The sequence below is a fragment of the Fukomys damarensis genome, unplaced genomic scaffold, assembly GCF_012274545.1.
Source record: "Fukomys damarensis isolate Sample0158 unplaced genomic scaffold, DMR_v1.0_HiC HiC_scaffold_7, whole genome shotgun sequence".
Lineage (NCBI taxonomy): Eukaryota > Metazoa > Chordata > Mammalia > Rodentia > Bathyergidae > Fukomys > Fukomys damarensis.
The window spans coordinates 19,108,142-19,130,691 of record NW_022900919.1 but is presented as its reverse complement, the minus strand read 5'-3'; the positions used below and the strand labels follow the sequence as shown (position 1 = coordinate 19,130,691).

Here is a 22,550-nt window from a genome sequence, read left to right as displayed (position 1 = left end):
TTTTTTTTTTTTTTTTTTTTTTTTTTTTTTTTTTGGTACTGAGGATCGAACTCGGGCCCTAGTGCTTACGAGGCAGGCTCCAGAAGCTCTGAGCTAAATCCCCAGCCCAAAGTAGCTGAATTTGAAGTGAACTAAACAAAATACATGAAGTCAGAGAAACAGGGTACCTACCATACCCTTCAACCCACACTCATCTTGTCTGTTTGGCCATTGCTCTTTCTAGAAAGTGCTTGCTATGTAGTTCTCTATCTTTGTCACTGTCCCATGTCCCCATACTACCAAAACCTCAAACCTTTCTCTCATTCCCTCCCACACATTATCTTCACCTTTCTTTTCAAAGGACAAAGCACATATATTATGGAGTTTACATATTATGAATTTATTGGGTCTTTTTAATTGAACTAGACTATTCATTAGGATTGCTGTTAATTCGCTACTGAAGATTTCGAGAAGTCTGTCCCAACGCTAGTTTTCTCAAAGCTATTATTTTTAGAATAAGACTTTGCAGAATTATTTTTTTTAAATAAAGAAACTGCACATCATGTTATAGCATAAATGTCTGTAATTCCATTTGCTATGTCACATTTACAAAATTCAGGGCCAGGGATTTATCTCAGCGGCACCGCACCTGCCTAACAAGCACAAGGTCCTGAGTTCAATCCCCGGTACTGGGGGAAAAAAAATTAGAAACAAAAAAACACAATGGCAGTAAGGTCTATGAGAATAAACACAGAAATAAATATCCTAGTAGGTACATTACTCCCACAATCCTTCAATCCCTATAATTCACAGATCCTTCAACCTTTTCCGGCTTCTGTTGTCCTCACTTCCCTCCTTACCCTGCCTGATTCCATGGACAAACAACATAATCTCTTTCTGCTCCTACTTTGGAACCCACTTCCCTCTAGGTGCACTGTCCTCACTTGGCAAAACCCCAACCCTAGCTACTCCAGTGCTCAGCCTGCTCTGTAACTGTCCCCAGCAGGTCACGATGGCTAAAGGGAAACAAGCTCTCTTGTGAGGGACCTCATTTTACATTTGTGACAATAGAGGCAACCTTGCTCGTTTCCTGTCTCCCGATCACACTCTTCTCCCTCTTCAAGCACCAACACTCCCTTAAACCTTTACTGTCAGCCAGTGACTGCTTCCTAGCTCAGTGACAGAATCAAGAGAACCCCACAAACTCACATCACATCCACTCACATCCAAGCAGCCCCCGCAAATAGTTCTGCATCCCCACCAGTTATCCTAACTGCATGTTCCCAGGACCAACCTCTCTAATTGTACCTTCTCCGAGATGTCTTACCAACAATCTTCTTCCTCTCCCGAAACAGTTTTTGCCTTAGTACATCAGCATACAGATATGCTACTACTGCTAAAAGCAAAACCAAAAACCGTCACTGCACTTCTCTCTGGCCACTGCATTAACCTCTTTCACCACAAAGCAACTCCCAAATATTGTCACACTTGCTGTTTTCATTGCTTCATCTCATTCTCTCTTGAAGCTGCTCCCTACTCGTGTTACTACCCTCATTACTTCACCAACACAGAGTATCAAGATCATCAGCAACCTCTGCATCACTCTGTCAAACGCCAGCTCCCAGCCTTCATCCTCCTTGACCCATCAAGGAAGCAAATGACCCAACCCAGATGTCCTTTCTTCACCAGGCTTCCAGCACATCACATTCTGGGCTTTTCCTTCACCTCATGCCTGCCCCTTTTTGTGTGTCTTTTGCTGTTTCCTCATCTCCAGACTGTTCTGTCACAGAACACCAGGGTTTAGACTTGGTTCCCTTCTCTTCAACTACACTTATTTTCGTGATTGTATTAACCTATTTCATGACTTCAAATATCACCGCTGACTCATCATGATCTGCAGTCCAGACCTGCTCAATTCCACACATGCCTATCTGACTCCAAGTGCAGACTATATTCTGATGCCCAACTCAGATACTGTCCCAAACTCCTAATCCTCACCAGCCCAGTTACCTGACTCTCTTGCAGCTTTCCTCATCATAAAAGCTAAATGCTTTCCACTGGTTAGGCCCAAACTCTGTAGTTATTTTCAGTGTTCCTAAATTTCACACCACACATGTGATCCACCAGCACATTCTGTTAGCTTTTCCTTTAAAATACATACAAAAACTCCAACTACTTCTGTTATCTGCATTGTTACCAACCTCTCCTGGCTGAATTATCAGGTATCTCTGATGGTCTCTGCTATTCTTGCCTCTCTTTGGCCAATTCTCAACACAGCAGCCATGTAATGCTATTAAGACATAAATCAGATTGTGTTTCTGGGGGAAGCCCCTAAAGGCTTCCTCTCTTACTTCCAGTAAAAGCCCAAGTCTTTTAATTGTTCTGTAAGGCCTTATACAATATGGCCTTCTGCTGGCTCTCTGTCCGGCTACCACCCTCCTCTTGGCTTCTTCCACCTCAGCCATGGGCTTGCTTGCTGTCCCACTAACACACCAGACACATGCCCCTCTCTGAGCCTTGCCACCCGCTGCTGCCTCGATCGGCAACTCCTCCCAACTCGTGCCCCAGCCTTTGTAGTACAGGTCTTCTCTGACTACGCCAACACTCTCTATTCCTTCCTGCCAGCTGTTTTATTACAGCATGTGTCTTTCAAATAAATAATATGATTTCCTTATTTAGCTTATTATCTTATCTCTCCTGGCTAGATGGTGAGCTCCAAGAGAACACAGGCCTTTGTGCATTTTTTTCTCTGATGTATTTTCTCCCAGTGTTTAGAAGAATGCCTGAATGGGCCAGGATGTAGCTCAGCAGCACAGCACCTGCCTCCCTGCCTCGAAAGCAGGCACTTGGTAATCTGTTCAGTAAATGAGTGAATGGAAAAAATATCAAGTTGATTTTATTTAAATCTACTTAATGTAATTGTGTATCAAATTAGTAATAATTTGACAAGTTTCAAAATAGAATAATTATAATTTTCCATACAGTCCGTTAAATATAATAAGAGCCAGGATTCACCTTATGACTTTGATTTCAAACTGGCTTCACAGACCCTTCGGCCTCCTCAGAAGTACTTCACAATTTCTCTAAATAATATTTCAAACTGCCTGAAGTACTGAGCTTGCTTCGTCAATCTTATGTACTTGAGTTCTGACTGCATAGTGCAAAAAGTTTTGATACTGAAAAAGACTGCAAACCACTCCAGACTGTTTGTTAGTTACTGGCTCAGCAGCTTACCAGAAGCAGCAGCATCTTCAAATAAATGATGAATCTGATTCAGTACACCATCCATAACATCTGAGAAAAGAGACGCTGTGTCTTGGGGGCCTCCAGCCACAACTGTTTGGAGAAAATGTCCTTGGAATTCAGCCTCCTTGGCGTGGAACACAGTGAGAATCATAGCACTGGCAGAGAGTGGGGAAAGGACTCCAGTGATAGGAGGCCACCCTTCACCTGGGTCCACACTGGCAACCTACAAAGAAGTTCTAATTAGCTGGGAATATTGTTGTCAATACACCTAAAGAACATAGCTTAGTAAAAGAATAATAACTGGCTATTAGGGGTAGAAGAGAATTTACCAGTCATGTAATCCTAAAGTTTTGATTTATAAATTTAAAAAACCTAACATTGCCAGGAATATTTACTAACCACTGATGTGCTTGCTCACTGAATCCTCACAACCACTCTGAGGTAGAAAGATTCTCCTTACTCTGTGAAGGATGGAGGGAGGTTGAGGAAGAAGTAACCTATGTAAGATCACCTGATGCTAGGCACAGCTGACTTCAAAATTCATGCACTTAAGCATAAGACAACACTACCTCTTCAGGCTTCTCCAGAACATCCAGTGGGTAGCAGGGCTGACACCTAATCCAGACTGCCTGACTGGATTAAGCGCCACACCAGAGCACCTGGTTCTTACAACAGCACCCTGTCGGTGACCACCCTGTCTTTTTCTGGGCTGTTCCACCACAGGATCCAGAATATAGGTGCTGCCGGAGATTATGGAGGCAAAGCAAAGTAAGAGAGTTTTCTCCTAGTTTGTAAATAACCATCACTTTTAAATCAAGTCTAGTTACATGCATTGTCCTTTTCAGAAGACATTTCTAAGTTTTAACTATTGTGACATTATTACATCTCATTTCACAGCATGGTAGCTTTTTCTTAAACACTCATAAAAAGTAATCAATACATAACAGAACATTTAAAAAACAATAAATTGCTCATCACTTCACACCCTAATACAACCATTTGGTTGACCACCTTCTCTCCTATGTGAATCTAAGAACTTAATTGGATTCAAGGTACCTGCAATTTTATAAATGGTTTCTTCACTAATGACATCATCATCATGATGCTACACCATCAGTCCCAAAAAGATCATCCATTTCCCCAGGCTGTTATGGGGGCAATCCTTGGCATTTTATAAACATACTCATCACAAATTGGCAGGGTACTACGAGACAAGAACCACACAGCATGTGGAGGACACCTACCAGATGCAACTCTTCAGCAATCAGACTGCTCGCCAGTTGCTGAAATAACAGCCCTTGAGTTAATCTGCTCTCCTCTGGACTTTGCAGCATCCAGCTGTCTGTGCCTAAAGTGTCACTCATCGGGTGAGACCACTGGGCCACTGAGCCTTTTAGAAAAATTCTGACTGGGTTCTGAAAATGTCTCTGATGCATCGCCAAGGGCTCTAGAGTAACTGCCCATGTTTCTTGAATTTCTTTGCCTGTGGAAAAAAAAACAAATAGAATATTAAAAATTCTAAAAAAAGAAAAATCATTACTAGAAAGATTTAATAATAAAAACATCAGATTTCAGTTTAGCGACTAGAATTGCACTTAGTTCCAATTTCAAAGCTTACTTCTATAGTTAGAGCTCTATAGAAAAAACTATAACCAAATGGAACTACATGGCCAAGATGTGATGCCAGAATTTCTCAATTATAACTTAGAAATATGCAGTTGATTGATTTTTTTTCAGTGCTGGGATGGAATCCAGAGGCTCTTGCCCTATAGGCAAATGCTCTAGACACACTTCTTAAACCCATGAACTATGTCTTAGGAGAAGGTTAAATTCTAAAGACTGAATGATGAACTTGTTTAAAACAAAAGTACTCAAAAGTTCCTCTAAATTCCACACAGCAAACAACAGATTAAACTCTACACAGTATTATTTCCCTGTGAACATATAATGTATTCAGAGACAAGACTAACCATATAGAAAATTGCATGGTGAAAGAAATCTATGAAGATTCCAACATGCTGGCTTTTGCCAGCATCAATTTGGGATTTTGTAGACTTATTTATTTCTTCTCTCAGCTAATCACTGACTCTAAGTTTTCAATTTATCAATCTCTTCCAAATCGTAGTAAAACTAAACTGATATACTCGGGTATCTGACAATATTAGTTTCTTTGGGAACAGCCAAGAAACTCTTTTAAAAAATCATTCCCATGTTCTTTTCTTCACAAATGACCTGGTAACTGTACTGTACTAGAACTCAATCCTTTCTCGGGGTAGCTCTGATTTTGCTTATACAATTTTGTTTGTTTCTTTGTTTGTTTTGCTTTTTGAGACAGGGTCTCACTGTGTAGTTGAGAATGACTTGGAACTTACTATGTAGCCCAGGCTGGTCTCAAACTCACAGCAATCCTCCTGCCTCAGCCTCCCAAGTGCTGGGATTACAGGCATGCGCCACCATGCCCGGCGCTTATACAATTTTAGATTCTTTCAATTACAAGCACTTGAGTGCCTAGGCTGTGAAAAATCTAAAAAAGTTAAAAGCATGGACCTGCCTTGAAGAAGCAAATGTACCTAAGATTTTAAAACCTCAAAAATATTATTTGTTGACCTTTGTTTGTTTGGGTACCGGGGATTGAACTCAGGACCTTGTGCTTGCAAGGCAGGTGTGGCACCACTGAGCTAAACCCAAGGCCCTTATTTGCTTACCTTTCACTGGGAGAAATAATGTTCCTTCCACCCGTGGAAATGAGGCTTCATACACAGCAGAATTGTAGAGCAAACAGTTTAAGGTGGCATCGGTTGGCAGAGCTGAAATCCATGGAGAGAGGGGAGGTTCACTTGACATCTTTCCTTCTCTGCCAAGCATTGTCTCCCTAGCTTTAGTAACACCCCAGGTGAAAGTTTCAGGTGGCAAGACAGTGCCTCCTCCTTGGTGGAGCAGTTCACAAATTGTCCAGTACCCAACATGGTCTGGGGACTCCCACAACTAAAATAAAAATGACAGAGGCTCAGATTAGTGTAGACTAGGCACTCATGAATGAAGCTGAGGGAAGTAAAGCTGATATCAATGTTAAAAGATCAAATTACATAATTAATATATTTGTCAGACCAAACACAAACATGGCCAGCCTCTATTACTGTATAGCCGAAGGACATGATTACTACATAATATGCCTTCAAGAAAGCACTCGAGAAAATAGACTTCATTTGTATTTTCTGTCAAGGAAAAGAAGTGGGTAAAAATCATGAGGTGTAAAATATTAGAGCCAGAAGGGCTACAACTTTTACAAATTAATAAGAATAATTCTGCCTTACAAGATATAAGGATGAGCAGGTGTCATGGAAAGAGGCAGGGGCATCTCGGCTAGAGTGTGCCTGTCACTCGGCCTTGTCCACTCCACTCATAGGTCTGAGGCATCAAACAAGTCTTCTCTCTTTAACTGAAAACCTGGTCATCTCTTCTTGAATTCTCATTTAGCCTAAGAAAGGCAGTGCCCTGTCTCTAGCCCTTCCTTCTTTATTCTAGTATTCTTCCAAATCACACATCTGAGCACAATACTTCTCTGAAAACTTACCCCACTTCCAGGATAAAATAACTCTTTAGCATATCTATAAAGGCATTCATAACAGATTAGCTTCTATTTCCTCCACCCAGCACCCCAATTTAACAGGACAAGACTACAGGGATGGAAGGCCTCACCCTAGACTACTATAACTATGAACTGCTAGGGGAGGAATGTGGTATAGTCAAGGTCTCCTAGGCAGTTCTCCAGGAAACCTGCCCACAGATTCAGCAAGGCAATGACAGACCAGTCCAAGAATCCAAGATCTTCTTCACAGCCTGGAAAAATTGATGGACCCTTTTATGGATTAATTTAGTTTATGATCAGCATTTAAAAACAAACAAAAAGGGCTGGGATTTAGCTCAGTGGTGCTGCTACGTCTGCTCCCCAAACTCAGGTCCTGAGTTCAAACCCGACACCATAAATAAATAAATAAATAAATATTTTTAAAAATACAATAAACAGAAAAGAAAGTATTAGAACACAACAGAAATGAGAAACTTCCACTTCAGTTATGCAGAGCAATTTGAGAAATGCCATAATCGATTAACCAACTAGTATTTGCTGTTACCACAGATGTGGTTCCCTTGCGAGGAGAAAGACAAATTAATTCAGAGGCCACAGATCCTGATTGTTTTTTTTCCACCCTGCAAAATGGATACAAAATAATTGTTGAAATTGAATCAGCCAGAGGACCAGCCAGGAAAAAAAAAATCTGCTTCTCAAATGAAAAGTACATCTTTAGTAAGAGTTTAAAAGGATATTAACTTTTGATTAAAAAGCAATACATGCCCATGATTTTAAAACAGCACAGAACATGGTTACACTTTTCATTTGTAGACTGTAAAAGGGTAAAGGCATGTAAAATTTAAGGATTTGCAAATGTCCACTGGACGATAAGCCCCAAGTAATGATAAACCAGCCCCCAGCGTGCCATCTGCTAAGTCTCATTTCTAGCCACTATTTGGTATAATACAAATCCAGAATGAAATGTTTAATCTGATTTTATATCAACTACCTCAAATCAAGCACTAATGTGTGTCTAACACTTGATATGCTGTTTTAACTAATTTTAATTTTTACAATTCCATTTTTCTCAGCCATTGTTGTTTACCACCCTCATAAACATTTTGCCCTTTTCTTTGACAAAGCACTGATGCCTTATCTTCCATTTGCAAGCCTTTGTGGGAGGTTGGAATATGAATGTACACAGGAAATCTTGACACATTTTATCATTATTTGTTTTAAAAGTACCTGTTGATCTCCCATTGGAAATCCTGCAATTTAACCCACTCCTGGTTTAGTAACAATGTATTTCCAATAGGTGAAATCACATCTTTCACCTGGTTGAACCATCGGCCAAGGCTTTCTCACTGATCAGAATACAGGCCACGCTTACAACCCTGACCAGACAAGTTGGCCTCCTGTGCTTTCTGATTTCTGCTGCTTTTGCCATTGCTCACCAGGGCTCAGCACTCCTAGCCTTGTTGTTTCTGAAACAAACTAAGCTCATTTCTAGCTCACATCCTCACACCTACTCTTCTCTATGAGAATGTTTTCCAAATCTTCACATTCCTCCTACTTCATTTCACCACTCAATTCTCTGCTCAAAAAGGCTTTCTCTACCACCCCCTCTCTATGAGTACCACATCCCCCTGGCCCTACCCCCACACCTCTCCCCCATGCCCTCACCCAGCTTTATTTTCTTCAGAGCAGGGTTGGAAATCCCATCACTTACCTGCTCATTTGTTTCACCTGTTAGCCTTATCTGTTTACTACATCTTCCACGTTAGAGGGTAAACTCCATTTCCACCACTATCTTCCTAACAGCTAAAACAGGGTAGGGTGTATCGTACTCAAGGCGGTGGCTCATTAATGAGTGTTTGTTAACTGAATAACAACACATGAGGAAAATAATGAGATTAAAAATACACTTACAGTGCTTAACAAAAGCAGGGGACTTCACTGCCTCAACAAAGCCCTATTAACCATTTAAGACTTTTAAGTCTGTAAGCACTTATTCATTTGGTCAGCAAATATTTATGGAAATCCACAATGTTCAACACACATCTGTGAGGGATACAAACGTGCAGTCTTCAAGGGTTTTTTAGATGGAAAGTGACAGATGTGCACAGTTGGAATATAAAAGAGAACCGTCATGTGAAAGAAAAAAAGCCTAGAAATTCAGAGCCCTTCAAGGCTGAGTGAAGCTTGGGCTGGCTTAGAAGGGTGAGCACTGGTGGTCCAGGAAGACTGAATAGCATTAAGTTAAGACAAAACAAGCAGTCAAGACCTGGCGAACAGCTAGGTTCGGCTCCCACAAGCTGGCATCTGTGTCCTAGGGTGGAGAATAAAGTCTGGGAAAGCGCTTCACTTCGTGGGACACAGGCCCTACCCATGTACTTTGGAAACTGTCCGAATTTGTGATCGCCGGACTTTCCTTCTAGGGGACACGTGGCCATCCACGTTCGTTATTTTCTGGGTCTGGCTGGTCTGCGAAGCGCGCCCCAAGCACTACACCCGCGATCACTGTCGCCTTACCTTGGACCGCTCGGTGGTGTCCACCCAGTAGAAGGTGATTTTTCGGGCGACCATGACCTCCTGGACTCTCCTGGGCAACAACTTCTCCATCACCTGCTTGGGGGTGGGAGGCAGGTGCTGGGCCTGGGCCTCGCACCCGGACACGAACTGTATCAGCTCCCTTTGCGAGCGCGGACAGGGCGCTAGGAGAAAGACCGCGTTCACCAGGCCCCCGAGCGCGGCCTCGGCCTCCTTAGTCTCGCTTTCGGCATCCAGGAGTCTCCGGCCGCTGCTCCGCAGGATCGGCTTCGTGGGCGACGTGATCTCGGGCCGGTCCCACTGGTAGTCTAGCAGCGTCTCCATCAGGGCGCTGTGCATGTGGCTGGCCCGGGGCGCCGGACCCGGCAGTCCGGGCCTCCAGCTCCTCCTCGAATTCGTCCCAGGAGAGCGTGCCCAGCTCGCGGAAGTCGGACGTGCGGAAGGGCCGACCCCGCGCGCCCTGGGAGTCAAAGAACTTGAAGGCCCAGTGGACCCGAGTCAGGCCGAACCGGCAGCCCAGGTAGGTGAGGAGGCGCAGGGCGGCCCTCCGGACCGGGCTCTGGAGAACGGCGCCACCCGCCGTGTCGAGAAGCAGCATCACTTTGTGACAACAGGCCATGTCGGCCTCGCCGCCGCCCCTCCGGGCTGCAGCCGCAGAGAGCGCCCCTCTTCTACAGACCTTCTCCTCAGGGAACGAACGCCATTGACTTCTTCCCTGGTCGAAAGTCTCCCGCGCACTCCGAGAGTTGGTGCTATTGGCGGAGCTAGTTCCCAGTGTCAGCTCTCATTGGCTATTTATCCTACGTAAATTACGTGACGCTTTCATTTTTGACGCTGATTAGCAGGGCGGAGGAGAAATTCCCTGCTTGATTGGTCGAGGGCGTTACTGTGGGCGGGACGCTGGGTTCCGGGAAAAACCGAACATTCGTTGGTCCGCGCCTTCGTTTTAAATTTTAAAGAGGTGGGTTTGGGGCGTGTCAAGAAGGTTTCTCTGGAGCTGGAGGCCAGCGTTTGAGCTCCTGTACGCCGGCGCGGGTGCGCCCCGCCTGAGAGTCCGGGATGTTATTACTAAGATTTTTGAAAACTGTCAGGAGAGAATTTTTAGATAGATAGTTTGAATCAAACCGGTTTTAAGCAACACCCTAGGCTTCTCTGGAGTGGAATCCAATGGCGAAAGCTTTAATTTTCTGTAAATTTTAAAGAATTATTAAAAATTAAAATATCACTCCTTTTGCCGCAGTAACTTGTAGTTTATCTGAAAAAAGTAACCAGAGAGCCAGGGAAAAGAGGTATACACATCCTTTGCAAGATGTATGCACATATGTATGCATACAAATAAAAGTTGTATTTAATTTGAGAAAAATTGGAAACACCAGCCAAGTCATCCGCTTTCCTTCCTCTCCTGGCCGGAGATTCAGGTTGATCTGAGATATGAAAATGTGCTTCTGGATCTACGAAATCTAGGATGAATGGAATATGGTATCTGGAAAGAAGATGGGAGGTAAGAAGCAGGGTTGGTTACCCGAGCTGTGTTTTGGGAGACTGAGCCACTCTCCCACATAATAGAGTGATGCGTATTGAGCAGTTTGACTCCTTCCTGCTCTCTACAACCTCCATTATATTGCTCTTTCAGCCAACAATTACTGCCCCATGCTTATTGATTTTCCCTTTTGTAGAAGTTTTTCTTAGAGCTTCTTGACATAACAGATGACCAGAAACAGAAATTTATGCTCACAGTTCTGAAGCCTAAGAGTCCAAAACAAGGTTTGAGCATTCCCCCTCCCCACTCCCTTGCCTCTTCTAGCTTCTGATGTTTGATGGCCATCTTGGTGGTCTTCCTGTGTCTTCACATTGTCCTCCCTCTAGGTCTCTTTCTGTGTCCAAATTTCCCCTTTTCTTCTTATTTCTGGTACCGTGGATCGAACTCGGGCTCTTGCACTTGCGAGGCAGGCACCAGAACCACTGAGCTGAATCCCCTGCCCCAAATTTCCCCTTTTCATAAGGACACCAGTCACTAGTTTAGGGCCTATCTTAATAACTTCATTGTAATTTGACTTTCTGTAAGACTTTTTCCAAGTAAGATCACGTTTATAAATATTTGGGAATAGGACTTTAACATATCCTTTTTGTGTGTATGTGAAGAGCAACATAATCGAATCTGTTTACTATGGCTTGTGTCTAGATGTCTGCCCAACATCTAATACGCTCATAGATGGGGCTTTTTGGAGCTGGCTGGATCTAGGGTGTGTGAATATGGATTAAGGGTGTGTGATAACTGTTGTGCCCAAGTCGTGAAATCCCCAAGACCACCACCAGGAAACTCTTCTGATGTAAATACACAAGGAGTTTATTGCAAGCTCCAGCCTGGACTCCCAGTGTCAAACTGGAAGTCCTGACCCATTAAAGTAGCCTATTTTTTTAGGGTTTGGGTGGCTTGAAGTTCTCTCTATTCTATTGGCTTCTTTTCTCATTTTCTAAATCTGTTGGATGTTGCTGGGGCTCTTGCAAAAGTGGGAAGTGGGTCGGTTCAAAAAGGGGTTAGTATGCTCAAGGATGCAGTGTACTCTTCTTATCTCTATAGAGCCTCCTGTTCTTTCTCCTTTAGGTTGGAATGACCTTCCTCCCATCCGCCTGACTGTGTTCTTATCGCAACTAAGTAAATTAAGCAAACTGAGCAAATTTTTACTGCCTGAGTTAATTTGAAGTTTGGCCCTGACAGCAGATGGCTTTTCAGTTCAAAATAGAGTTAATTAGGCTAAGTGGGGGGTCTTGGGATTTGGGCCCGATTTTTAGGGTCCCACAATAACTAAGACCACTGGTATAGCTGTGATCTGGCATAGTTGTGGGTGATACAGTTACTGGAGAGGGAATCCCCACCTTAGGTGTGAGTAGCACCAGCAAATGTGCTTGTAGCTTGAATGGACTAGAAGGGAAAAGGAGCTTGCTGCTTGCTGCTGTCTGCCCTGCCATGCACTGTTTCACCTCTGCCACGCCCCTCTCCTATGCCCTGCCTTGGAGCCAGCTGACTATGGGCTGAAACTTCTCCAAATTATGCGCTAAAGTAAACCTTTCCTCCTTAACTTGTGAGTGTTGGGTATTTTGTCCCAGCAATGAGAAAGTAACTAAGACACTATCATACCTTGTGCCAGTTAGTCACTCACTCTCCCAATAGTATTCTCTACGCACCAGGCATTATTCCTACCGTCATGGAATTTACAGTCTGACAGGGGCCTGGATATTAGACAAGTCATGATGCAGATTAATATAATATAATAATGTTTGAAAATAATTTTGAGGAAAAAGTGGAGCATTTAATGAGAGGTTACACTGGCTAAGCTGGTTAAGGTCTTTGTTTTAATGTTAAGAGATAAGGAACAACCATTATAAAACAGGGACATTTAAATTGAGATTTTAGGGGTAAGCAGAAGTTTAATGGTTCAGGGGTGGCAGGGAGGGCATATTAAGAAAAATGTTTGGGGCACCTTTGAAAGACCTAGATGGAAGGAACACAGAAGTTTTGAGGAATAGAAGGCAGCTGGTGGGGCTATGGATCTGGGTGGTAGTGAGCAGGCTTGGGGTGGGAGAAAAGGCCAGGAGGCAGGGACACATCGGGCTCTGGAGGCTTCCTGAGTTTATTGATAAGGATAGGAAGCCTATGGGAGGTTTTGAGGAAGGGAGGAATTTGATAAAATTTGTATCGTGAGAAGAACACCCTGCTATTACGTGGAACATATAGGGCAAAAATGGAAGTAGTGAGACCCTGCAGAGCAACTGAGTCTACTTTGCAAAGTCAAGGCCAAGCATGGTGGCACATGCCTGTAATCCCAGCACTCAGGAAGCTGAGGCAGGAAGATCACCACGAGTTCACAGCCAGCCTGAACACATAGTGAGACCTTGTCTCAAGAAACAAAACAAGGGCTGGGATTTAGCTTAGTGGTTCCACTGCCTGCTTCATAAATGAAAGGTCCCGAGTTCAATCCCTGGTACCAAAACAAAACAAAAACAAACTCAGGGGCTAACACACCAGAGAGTATCAGTATCTAGAGCAAGTCAAGGGGTATGTGAAGAAAATATTAGGACTTGCATTTCTCTTATTTTTTAATCTAATGATTCATTCTTTGGATATCAGTGTTTTGTGACATATTTCATTTTTCATGTACCTAATTAAATGGATTTGGGGATTATCTGATTGAGTTTTAACTAAAATAACTCAAAAAATGGGCCAAGGGCTGGGGATTTAGCTCAGTGGTTCCACTGCCTGCCTCTCAAGCACAAGGACCCGAGTTCAATCCCTGGTACCAAAAAACAAAGCAAAACAAACAAAAATATGGGCCAGTAGCTTTATAAGATTTCTATTGAAAAACTACATATTGAAATTTTATTTTTTTAAATTATATTATTGATATCAATAATACAATCACAAGCAAACCACATGAACACGATGGGCCTGATATTCTTTTCCTTTTGTCAGCCACATTTTGAGATTTTTTAAAAAAAACAAAAAAACCAATTTGATCAGTAGCTGAGCATGGTGGCGCATGCCTGTAATCTCAGCACTCGGGAGGCTGAGGCGGGAGGCTGAGGCAGGAGGTTCGCTTTGAGTTCGAGACCAGCCTGGGCTACACAGTGACTTCCAGGGCAGTCTGAACTACACAGTGAGAATCTTTCTCAAAAAAAAAACACCACCAACAACAACAAAAAACAATTTGATCAAATCTCACACCAAATTGCCCAAATAAAATTGGAATTGGCCAAAGGGCTATTTGAAGTGTGGATCTGGAACTGGGGATGTAGCTTGTAGTAGAGCCCTTGTGTAGCATGCAGAGCCCTGTATTCAGTCCCCGGCACTGCAAAACAAAAACAAAAAGAGCCAATGAAATATGAATGTTTTTGTTATCATTAAACACAAACCCTACTCGAAGTGTATGCTGTGCCTTAAGATAATAGTTAAGGTGATAGTATGAGGGCTGGGCAAGGTGCGTCATATCTGTAATCCCAGCACTCAGGAGGCTGAGGCAGGAGGATTGTCTTGAATTAAGGCCAGCCTACTACACCACAAGAACTTGTCTCAAAAAAAAAAAAAAAAAGTATGAAGATACAACAATTAGACATTTAAAATTACTTATTTCCTTTTTATGTGATAAATTTATGTTTTTGTTTTTAGTTTTATAATACCTATAAGTATTAACGGAAAATTTTCTGCCAATAATTTGCCAATTTCTACATACACATAGGAACTACAGGCTTAATTTCTATGTATTTTGAGTTATATAACATACAGTCTTAAAAAATAAAATAAAATACAGCCTTATAATCATAAACATCTAATGAATGTGGAGACCACTGGTGGCTTTAGCATAGTGGCAAATGGTAGAGATGGTGGGTCGTGATTGAATTCTGAATCTGTTTTGAATGTGAAGCCAATAAAATTTGCAGCTATATTTCAAGGTAGAATGATAACTAGGCTTAGGGCCTGAAAGTTGAATAAAATGTATAGAAGACTCAGCAAGGAGCCTTTGAGGAAGAAGAGGCTGCAGAATATCAAAGGTTCTAGTTAAGGTTAGGTTTGAGGGGCCTGTTGGACTCCCAAGTGGACACGTCAGGTACGCAGCTAGATAAATGGCGAGAAATTGAGGCAGAAAGGCCATTTCGATGCGGGATGATGTGGTATCCAGGGGTTTCACGCTATTTCTGTCCTGTCCAAAGAGTTGGCTGAGACACTTACTAAGCTTGAAAACGTAACATTTATTTAAAGCAGAAGAAGATAAAGAAGTGAAGTACAAGAAGAAGAAAGGTGCAGATATGTCCTATACACAGGATGGGCCACAGCAAGAGCAGGAGGACAGCAGTGACCCGAAAGTCAATGGTTGCTGCCTTTTATATCTTCTCTGGACATCAGATCCAGACCTTCAGAAGTTGGTCTGTGTGCGTCCTGTCCATGACTTGACAGTTTTCTGTGAGTGACAGGTCACACCCTATTGTCCAGCCTTCTTGCCATGCCCTGATCTCCTGCCTCATTTTGAAAATGACCTATACCTAGCTGTCATTGACTCCCTGAGTGAGCTTATCAATGTGTTTCAGCATTGAGAGGCTGGGAAGAGAAAGAGGGACAGCAAAGTGTCCACTTGTATAGGAGGGTACTATCATCCAAATGTTGGTGTCTCCCTCGAACTCATGGTGAAAGCTAATCACCGTTGTGATGATTAGGAGGTGGGGCCTTCAGGGAAATGATCAGACCATGAGGACAGAGCCCTTGTGAATGTGATTAGTCCCCCTATACAATAGGACCAAGGTGAGGGGCTCATAAAAACAGGCTCATTTGCCCCATCCACCAGGTGGAGACCTAGGTAGCAGGAGCCATCCCTAGGGCCGGGGATGTAGCTCAGTGGTGCCAACACCTTTCCTCAAAAGTGCAAGGACCTGAATTCGATTCTTGGTACCAAAAAAAAAAGAGCTTGTCACAGTTAAGGCTGGGGACTTAGCTCAGTGGTGCCACCTCCTGCCTTGCAAGTGCAAGGTCCTGAGTTCCATCCGAGGTACAAAAGAAAAACAAAAGAAGGAGCTATCCCTGATCAGAAAGTAGGTCCTCCCCAGACACCAAATCTGCTGGAGCCTTGATCTTGGACTTCCAGCTTCAAGAATATATATTTCTGTTGTTTATAAGCTATTCAGCTTATGATATTTTGTTATAGTAGCAAAAATGAACTAGAATAAAACATTAGGGGAATTTTATGACCGGAAATCCAGTGAAAAACAAGTTTCAAGAGTAAGGAGGTTGATTTTTTTTCAAAAGGATGTGGAAGGTGGTATGGTCAGGACATGTTTGGCAATGAGTTCACAGAGGGTGATGTGAGCATGGGGGTCCACTGCCTATTTCTGTGTGTTCAGAATTCTCTGTAATGAAAATGAGGTGGCAGAAGACAGGAGGATACTGTATGAAAATTTTAGTATTTTCTCTGTTTTGTATTATATACAGATAACATCTGTCCACTGGTGAAGTGTAATGTAGTATAGAAAGCTTACCTCCCTTTAAGTCCCTTTACCCTCCACACTTAGAACATACATGTCTCAAATATTTCCTTTACAAATATTGAACATTAGAAAATGTTAAAATTTTTTGCTTCAACCATCAAACATAATTTAGAAAACTCTAAAAGGATAACTGATTGAACTTACCCATATTTCTACTCTTTCCATTGCTGCTTATGCTTTCCTAATTTCTAAGATTCTTTCTTTTTATCATCTCTTTTCCCTTAAAAAAATCACTTTTCCGTTTCAACAACTTTCGGCTCTCCTTTTAGTGTACTTCTCCGGCAGAGGATTCTCTTAGTTTTATCTCACCTGAGAAGATCTTCACTTTCCCTTACTTCCTGAAGGATATTCCCACTGGATAAAGATTGTCTGGGTTGCCGGTTCTTTTCTTTCAGCACTTAGAATATTGTGCCGTGTCCGCCCAGGCTTGTGTGGCCTCCGCTGATACGGTGGGTAGTGCGGGAACATCCCTGGTGAGGAGTGGAGAAAGCCCCAGCCTCCGCTGTTAAAACCCAGGAGGAGGAGGAGGAGAGTGGTGGCGAAGTCCTGGCTGCCCCCTGGGTCTTCTTGCCTTCCGACGGGTGTGCGTGTCCACGCTCCTCTAGTGGCCTCCTGTGACATTGCAGGGTGGGGTCCTCATGCCCCGATGGAGGCGCGGGTCTTAGCCTTTCCTGCGCCACGCCAGCGGAGACAGCACTGCGCCTAGAAGTCTAGGCTTCCGCTCAGCTCTCCCGCAGTTTTTCCCGTCGAGTTTGGCTGGATTGAATGGGGAGAGATGTTTCCTGGGACGTTTTGGGGGTCTGTGTTTACCAGTATGTTAGCCTTTCAGGTTCTCTAGGATCCAACCAGGAAATATGAGGCAGAAACAAAACCTGCCAGCTCACCGAAGGTCTGTCACTCTAGTCTAGAGTCCAAGGCCCCGGCCAATCTGTGTCCCTCATCTTGTCAGAGTCGTCTTCTGTCTGTATCTATGTAATATCCTGGGGGTTTAGCTTTACTTAATGGGAAGAATAGGCGTATATTAGTCTACCCTATTTTTCTGGACCGGAGCTAGGGGAGCCATTGTTTTTGTTATAATTTAACACATTGGACTATACTCAAGCAAACCCCTTAAAAGTTTGCCTCACCTCCTAAACTGTGAGTCCTTAGAGTGTAGGAGCTATGTTTTATTTGTCTTTGTGTACTTCCTGCCTAGAAAAATACATACTCGAAATTACTTTTTAAATTGAATTTAAAATGTTTGATCATTTAGTTAGACATTTAGCAGATTCCACAGATTACCACCAGAGGGCAGCAGCAGCAAGGCTCCACTGCGGACTCCTATCCACTGCAGTACGAAGCAGTTCCCAGATCCACCCGTCCTTAGTTTGCATGAGAAAAGGGGAAGCCTGGGAATTTGCAGAAGTAGAGCCCACCCACCCCGGGAGAAAAAGGTGTTGACTGGTGCGCTGCACCTGGATCTCATTAGTTTCGAAAAAAGCACTTCCCTCTTTGCCCAAAAGGGGGAAAAAAAGAGAGAAGTCACCCATTTCCAGCACCTAGTGGGGCAATGTTGGTGCTGGTACTCCTCAAAGTAATTCTTTCAGACAGGCATCATTTCCTCCCTTTTACAGATGAGGAAACTGAGGCTCAGAGGACTTCTCACAGGTAGGAAGAGGCCTGGCCTCCCTCCTGACCCTATGGAGTGGACATCTCGGCTCCGTGGGCAGTGGAAGGCCAGGCAGAGGTCATGGGCCAGCTGGGCAAACTGTACCTCACTCTCTCTCCTCACTTCCGGCACCTTTCTGAGCCCCGAGTGTATTCCCCACCTTTCTTTAATGGGGTGAGAATCCACTCTGCCTTTGAGAGTGTTGTGATGGGCCGGGATCAGCTGTGTAACCTGCAGGGCCTTGTGCAAAGTAAAACCGCGGGGCCCCTTGTTTAAAAATTAAGAATTTCGTGGTGGCAACATCAGAACATTCACCCAACCAAGGGCCCTCTGAGCATGTGGTCTGCATGTGTGTTTTTATCTCCACAATGAGGAGGTTGGATTAGACCAGAAGCTCTTAGCCCTGGTTATGTATTAGAAGCTCCTGGGGCCTTAAAAATAAATACCCACAGCTGGCTCCACCCTCAAAGATTGTGAACTTGGTTAGGATGGAGTCTGGCTCTGTGAAAATACTCCCCTCACGCTGAGGCTGGTTTCTGCCTGAGGGTGACTAGGATGAAAATCCCCTCCTCCTCCCCCTAATCCCTCCTCCTTCTCCTCCTCCTCCTCCTCCTTTTCCTTCTCCTCCTTCCCCGTTTTTTGTTCCCCCCAAGCAGGGTCTCACCCTCTAGTCCAGGCTGGCCTGGATCTTCCCTTGAAGCCCAAACTCACAATCCTCCTGCCTCCTGAGTGCTGGTATTACAGGCGTGCATCACCACTCCCAGCTCCTCCTGCTTTAAAAAAACAGTTGAGATACGCAAACAACTTCAGCTCCAGTTGGGCAGGGAGTCTTGAGACCTCAGGTCTGAAAAGTTTAATTGGCAAAGACACAAAGAATATGTCTTTGGCAGGTCTCAAGAAGGGACAGGTCTTCTGAGGATACTGCTTTTTCTGTATAGCAGCCACTTGCCCAAGCATTCATTCTGCCGAGGATCTTAGTACTCCAGTGTTACCCAGGATCCTCTGGGTGAAGCCACCCATTGGGACAGTATTTCCAGGCATGAAAAGACAACAGTGGTTCCTTCGGGGACCCTGCAGTTTATTATGCCCAAAGCTGTTACGGAGAAGAACGTGAAAAGGGAAATAATGCTTATTGAACACTTTCTGAGTGCCTGGCATTGTGCTTTTCCAAAATTTCTTCTGAAAATTCTGCTAAATCCCCATTTTTATAGCTCAGAAAGGTTAGGGAGGTTGCTGATTGAATGGTCCCTGTGGGGGAGGGGTGGGACTGTAGTTAGAGGTGCTATGGAGGCTTTAGTGGGGTACACCCCGCTGGCTGGAGATCTGAGGCGCTACTCTTCCTCCCACCCAGCAGTGCTCCCTGGGCACGACCATGTCTGAGGCCACTGGAACCCCAGACCTCTGTGGCGAGGTAAAAGCTTTACCACTGAACCCCACTCTCGGCCTCCAAAATCTTTTCAATAAAGAAGGCCGGAATAACTGGGAGTCAAAAATAACCTCAACTCCTACCTCACACCACACAAAATGTCTTTCAAGACAAGCCATAGATATAAATACAGATGTGAGCACAACAAAGCTGGAGAACAGACAGGAATGTCTTTGTGGCTCCAGAAAGGAAAAGGTTTCTTAAGAGCCATTACCATAAGTGAAAAGAGTTAAATTAGACATTTTTAACAATTGTTCATGCAAACACTGTTAGGAAGATGAATAAGCAAGCTATAGACTGGGAGAAAATATTTGCAAAACATGTATCTGAAAAGAAATAGCACCCGGGATGTCCAGGATCAGGTGAGAGAAACAGGCTAACATAGAGACTGCTGATGCTGGGGCCCTGGGGGATCCTGTGAAACCTGGCAGAGGACACGCAGGAAAGGCGCTGCTAGGAAGAGAGAGGCTCAGACAGGCTCCAGGCCCTGCCTGGTCTGGAACAGACTCCTGGCTTTGGGGGACTGATTATTCCCCTGTAAGGCCCTGGCTGTGTCTCCAAGTCCCCTCTCCATCTCCAGCTCTGTGTGGACAGAATCCTTTAAGAAGGTCTGTCTTGGACATAAACATAGAAAAGTAAATTTCACACAAAGCAAAGCTATCATCATAATAATTTTGTTAGAGGCCTCTCTCACCAGAAATGGCATCAAAATGAGATTATCCCAACATTTGAATTTTGATGTTTGTTGGTGGGTTGGTTTTGTTTTGTTTGTTTGTTTGTTTTTGGTACTGGAAACTACATCTAGAGCCTCAGAGGCCAATGTTTTACCACTGAGCTACATTCCCAGCTCTTTTTCATTTTTTATTTTGAGACAGGGTCTTGTTAAATTGCTAAGTTGCCCAGGCTAGGCTCAAACTTGCAATCATTTTTCCTTCCTCAGCCTCCCAGAATGCTGAGATTAGAGGTATGGGTCACCACAAGGAGCTTAATTTAATTTTTTTAATTTAAAAATTATATTATGGGTAACATTACATATTAATAAAAATTCCAAATTATACTGGAGAGGAAAGAGAGAGAGAAAAAATGAACCAGGCATGGTGATGTGAAAATACATGTATGAAATCTCAACACTCTGAAAAGCTGAGGCAGGAGGATCTAAGTTTGAGCCCAGTGTAGGCAACTAATTTACCAAGACGCTGCCTCAAAAAATAAAAACGTCTGGGAATATATAGCTCAATGCAAAAGCCCTAGGTTTAATCCTAGTACCATTAAAAAAAAGAAGAAGAAAGAAAAAGAAGAGGAAAAAGCCTTTTTTAGCACAATATACTAGCTGTGCTGCCTCCTCCTCCTGCCACTGCAGTGGCCCTAAGTCACTCCCTGCGCAGTTCCAGCCCTGCCACCTGACTCCTTGAACTAGCTGCTGATATTTGCAGTTTTTGCAACATGGCAGGCATTGACAACAAAGAACACTCTGAACTTGATCAAGATTTGGATGATGTTGAAGAAGTAGAAGAAGAAACTGGTGAAAAACAAAAAGTGTGTTAGCTGACTGTTCAGATGATGCAAAATCCTCAGATTCTTGGAGCCCTTAGAGAAAGGTTTGACGGTCTGGTGGACACACCAACATTGAAACTGTGCCCAGGGTAGTTAAAAGAAGAGTGAATAGTGCCGGAGATTTAGCTCAGTGGCGCCATGCCTGCCTCAAAAACTCAAGATCCTGAGTTTGATCCCCGATACTGCAAAAACAGACAGACAGACAGACAAAAAACCCTCCAAGTTAAATGTGCCAAATTCTATGAGGAAGTTAGGATTCTGAATGGAAGTATACTGTTCTCTATCAACCTCTATTTGGTAAGTAATTTGAGATCATTAATGCAATTTATGAACCCATGGAAGAATTTTGGTTGACTGCTTTTAAAAATGTTGACTTGCTCAGTGATATGGTTCAGGAACATGAACCTATTCTGAAGCATTTGAAGGACATGAAAGTGAAGTTCCCAGATGCTGACCAGCCTATGAGTTTTATCTTAGAATTTCACTTGGAACCCAATGAATATTTCACAAATGAAGTGTTGACAAAGATGTATAAGATGAGATCTGAACCAGATTTATGACAACACCCAAGTTCACATAACTAAACATCTGCAGTGGTGTTACCATTTGGAGTTCATTTTATCGCATAATAAGAAGTTTGGTGGAAGATGGTCCAGAGTAGGAGTAGCATTTTCATGATGTTCTGATGTTGCAGGCTCCTGTTTCGCCACTGCAGTGTACTAATATTTGGCGTTACTCCCTGTATGGTCACAAAGCAACTAATTCAACCTCATGTCTGTATCTGCCTTCTCAAGAAGGCAGAAGTTTGGCTCGAAGCAAGACCCTATGTCAAAATTTAAAAATAAAGGCTGGGAATGTAGTTTAGTGCAAAGGCCATGGGTTTAATCCCCAGTAGGGAAAAAAACATCTAAGGATGACGTAGTGGTTGCAACTGTATAGGAAAGCAAAACCTGCCCTAGAAATTTCCAGTCCATTTTTGTTTAATCCTTGTATGGAAGAACTGTCATATGGCTGCACCTAGCTGCAAGGAAGTCTGAGAAGGCGTTTAAGCTAGTTGCATTGTCACTTTAAAGAAAACAATTTGGCTTTTGTAGTAAGGAGAATAGATATTGGGTAGGCATTTAATCATGGCCCCCACTACAATGTTATACTATGTTTATAATATGTTGTTTATGATTTTTCAAACCAAACCATCCACCATTGTTTTTGATATGCCATCCAAAGGGATATGTGCTTCCCCAACACATATCCTTAAGAATTAGCATGTTAAAACAACAACAACAACAACAAAAACAATTTCCCACAAAGAAATCCTTAGGGCCAGGGATTTAGCTCAGTGGCTCTGTGGCTGCCTCATAAGTGCAAAGTCCTGAGTTCAATCCCTGGTACCCCACCCAAAAAAAAATCCCACAAAGAATTAGCACATTTTCATCTGACTTCCTGTCTTGCCATGTGATCCCTCTTGCCTGTGTATCTACCATGATGCTATGACCATGAGGCTTTTGCCGGAATCATCTCCATGCAATTTGAAAATTAAGCCTCTC

General features: G+C 43.3%; 2 protein-coding genes across 2 annotated transcripts in view; one reads left to right on the top strand and one right to left on the bottom strand.

The window, feature by feature from the left end:
- Ticrr (TOPBP1 interacting checkpoint and replication regulator) overlaps window positions 1–10,166 on the bottom strand; it is a 45,423-nt gene extending 35,257 nt beyond the window's left edge. Inside the window, 5 exon segments of the mRNA XM_010621064.2 lie at window positions 3,214–3,448; window positions 4,470–4,708; window positions 5,931–6,210; window positions 9,329–9,716; window positions 9,718–10,166. Coding sequence (XP_010619366.1) covers window positions 3,214–3,448; window positions 4,470–4,708; window positions 5,931–6,210; window positions 9,329–9,716; window positions 9,718–9,965 — 1,390 coding nt within the window. The 5' untranslated portion in view covers window positions 9,966–10,166.
- Window positions 10,167–10,491: 325 nt separating this feature from the next.
- The window catches only part of Rhcg (Rh family C glycoprotein), a 47,285-nt gene continuing 35,226 nt past the window's right edge, over window positions 10,492–22,550 (top strand). The window contains exon 1 of the mRNA XM_010621063.2: window positions 10,492–10,847. Within this exon, the coding sequence (XP_010619365.1) occupies window positions 10,823–10,847 (25 nt within the window). The 5' untranslated portion in view covers window positions 10,492–10,822. The remainder of the gene's footprint in view (window positions 10,848–22,550) is intronic.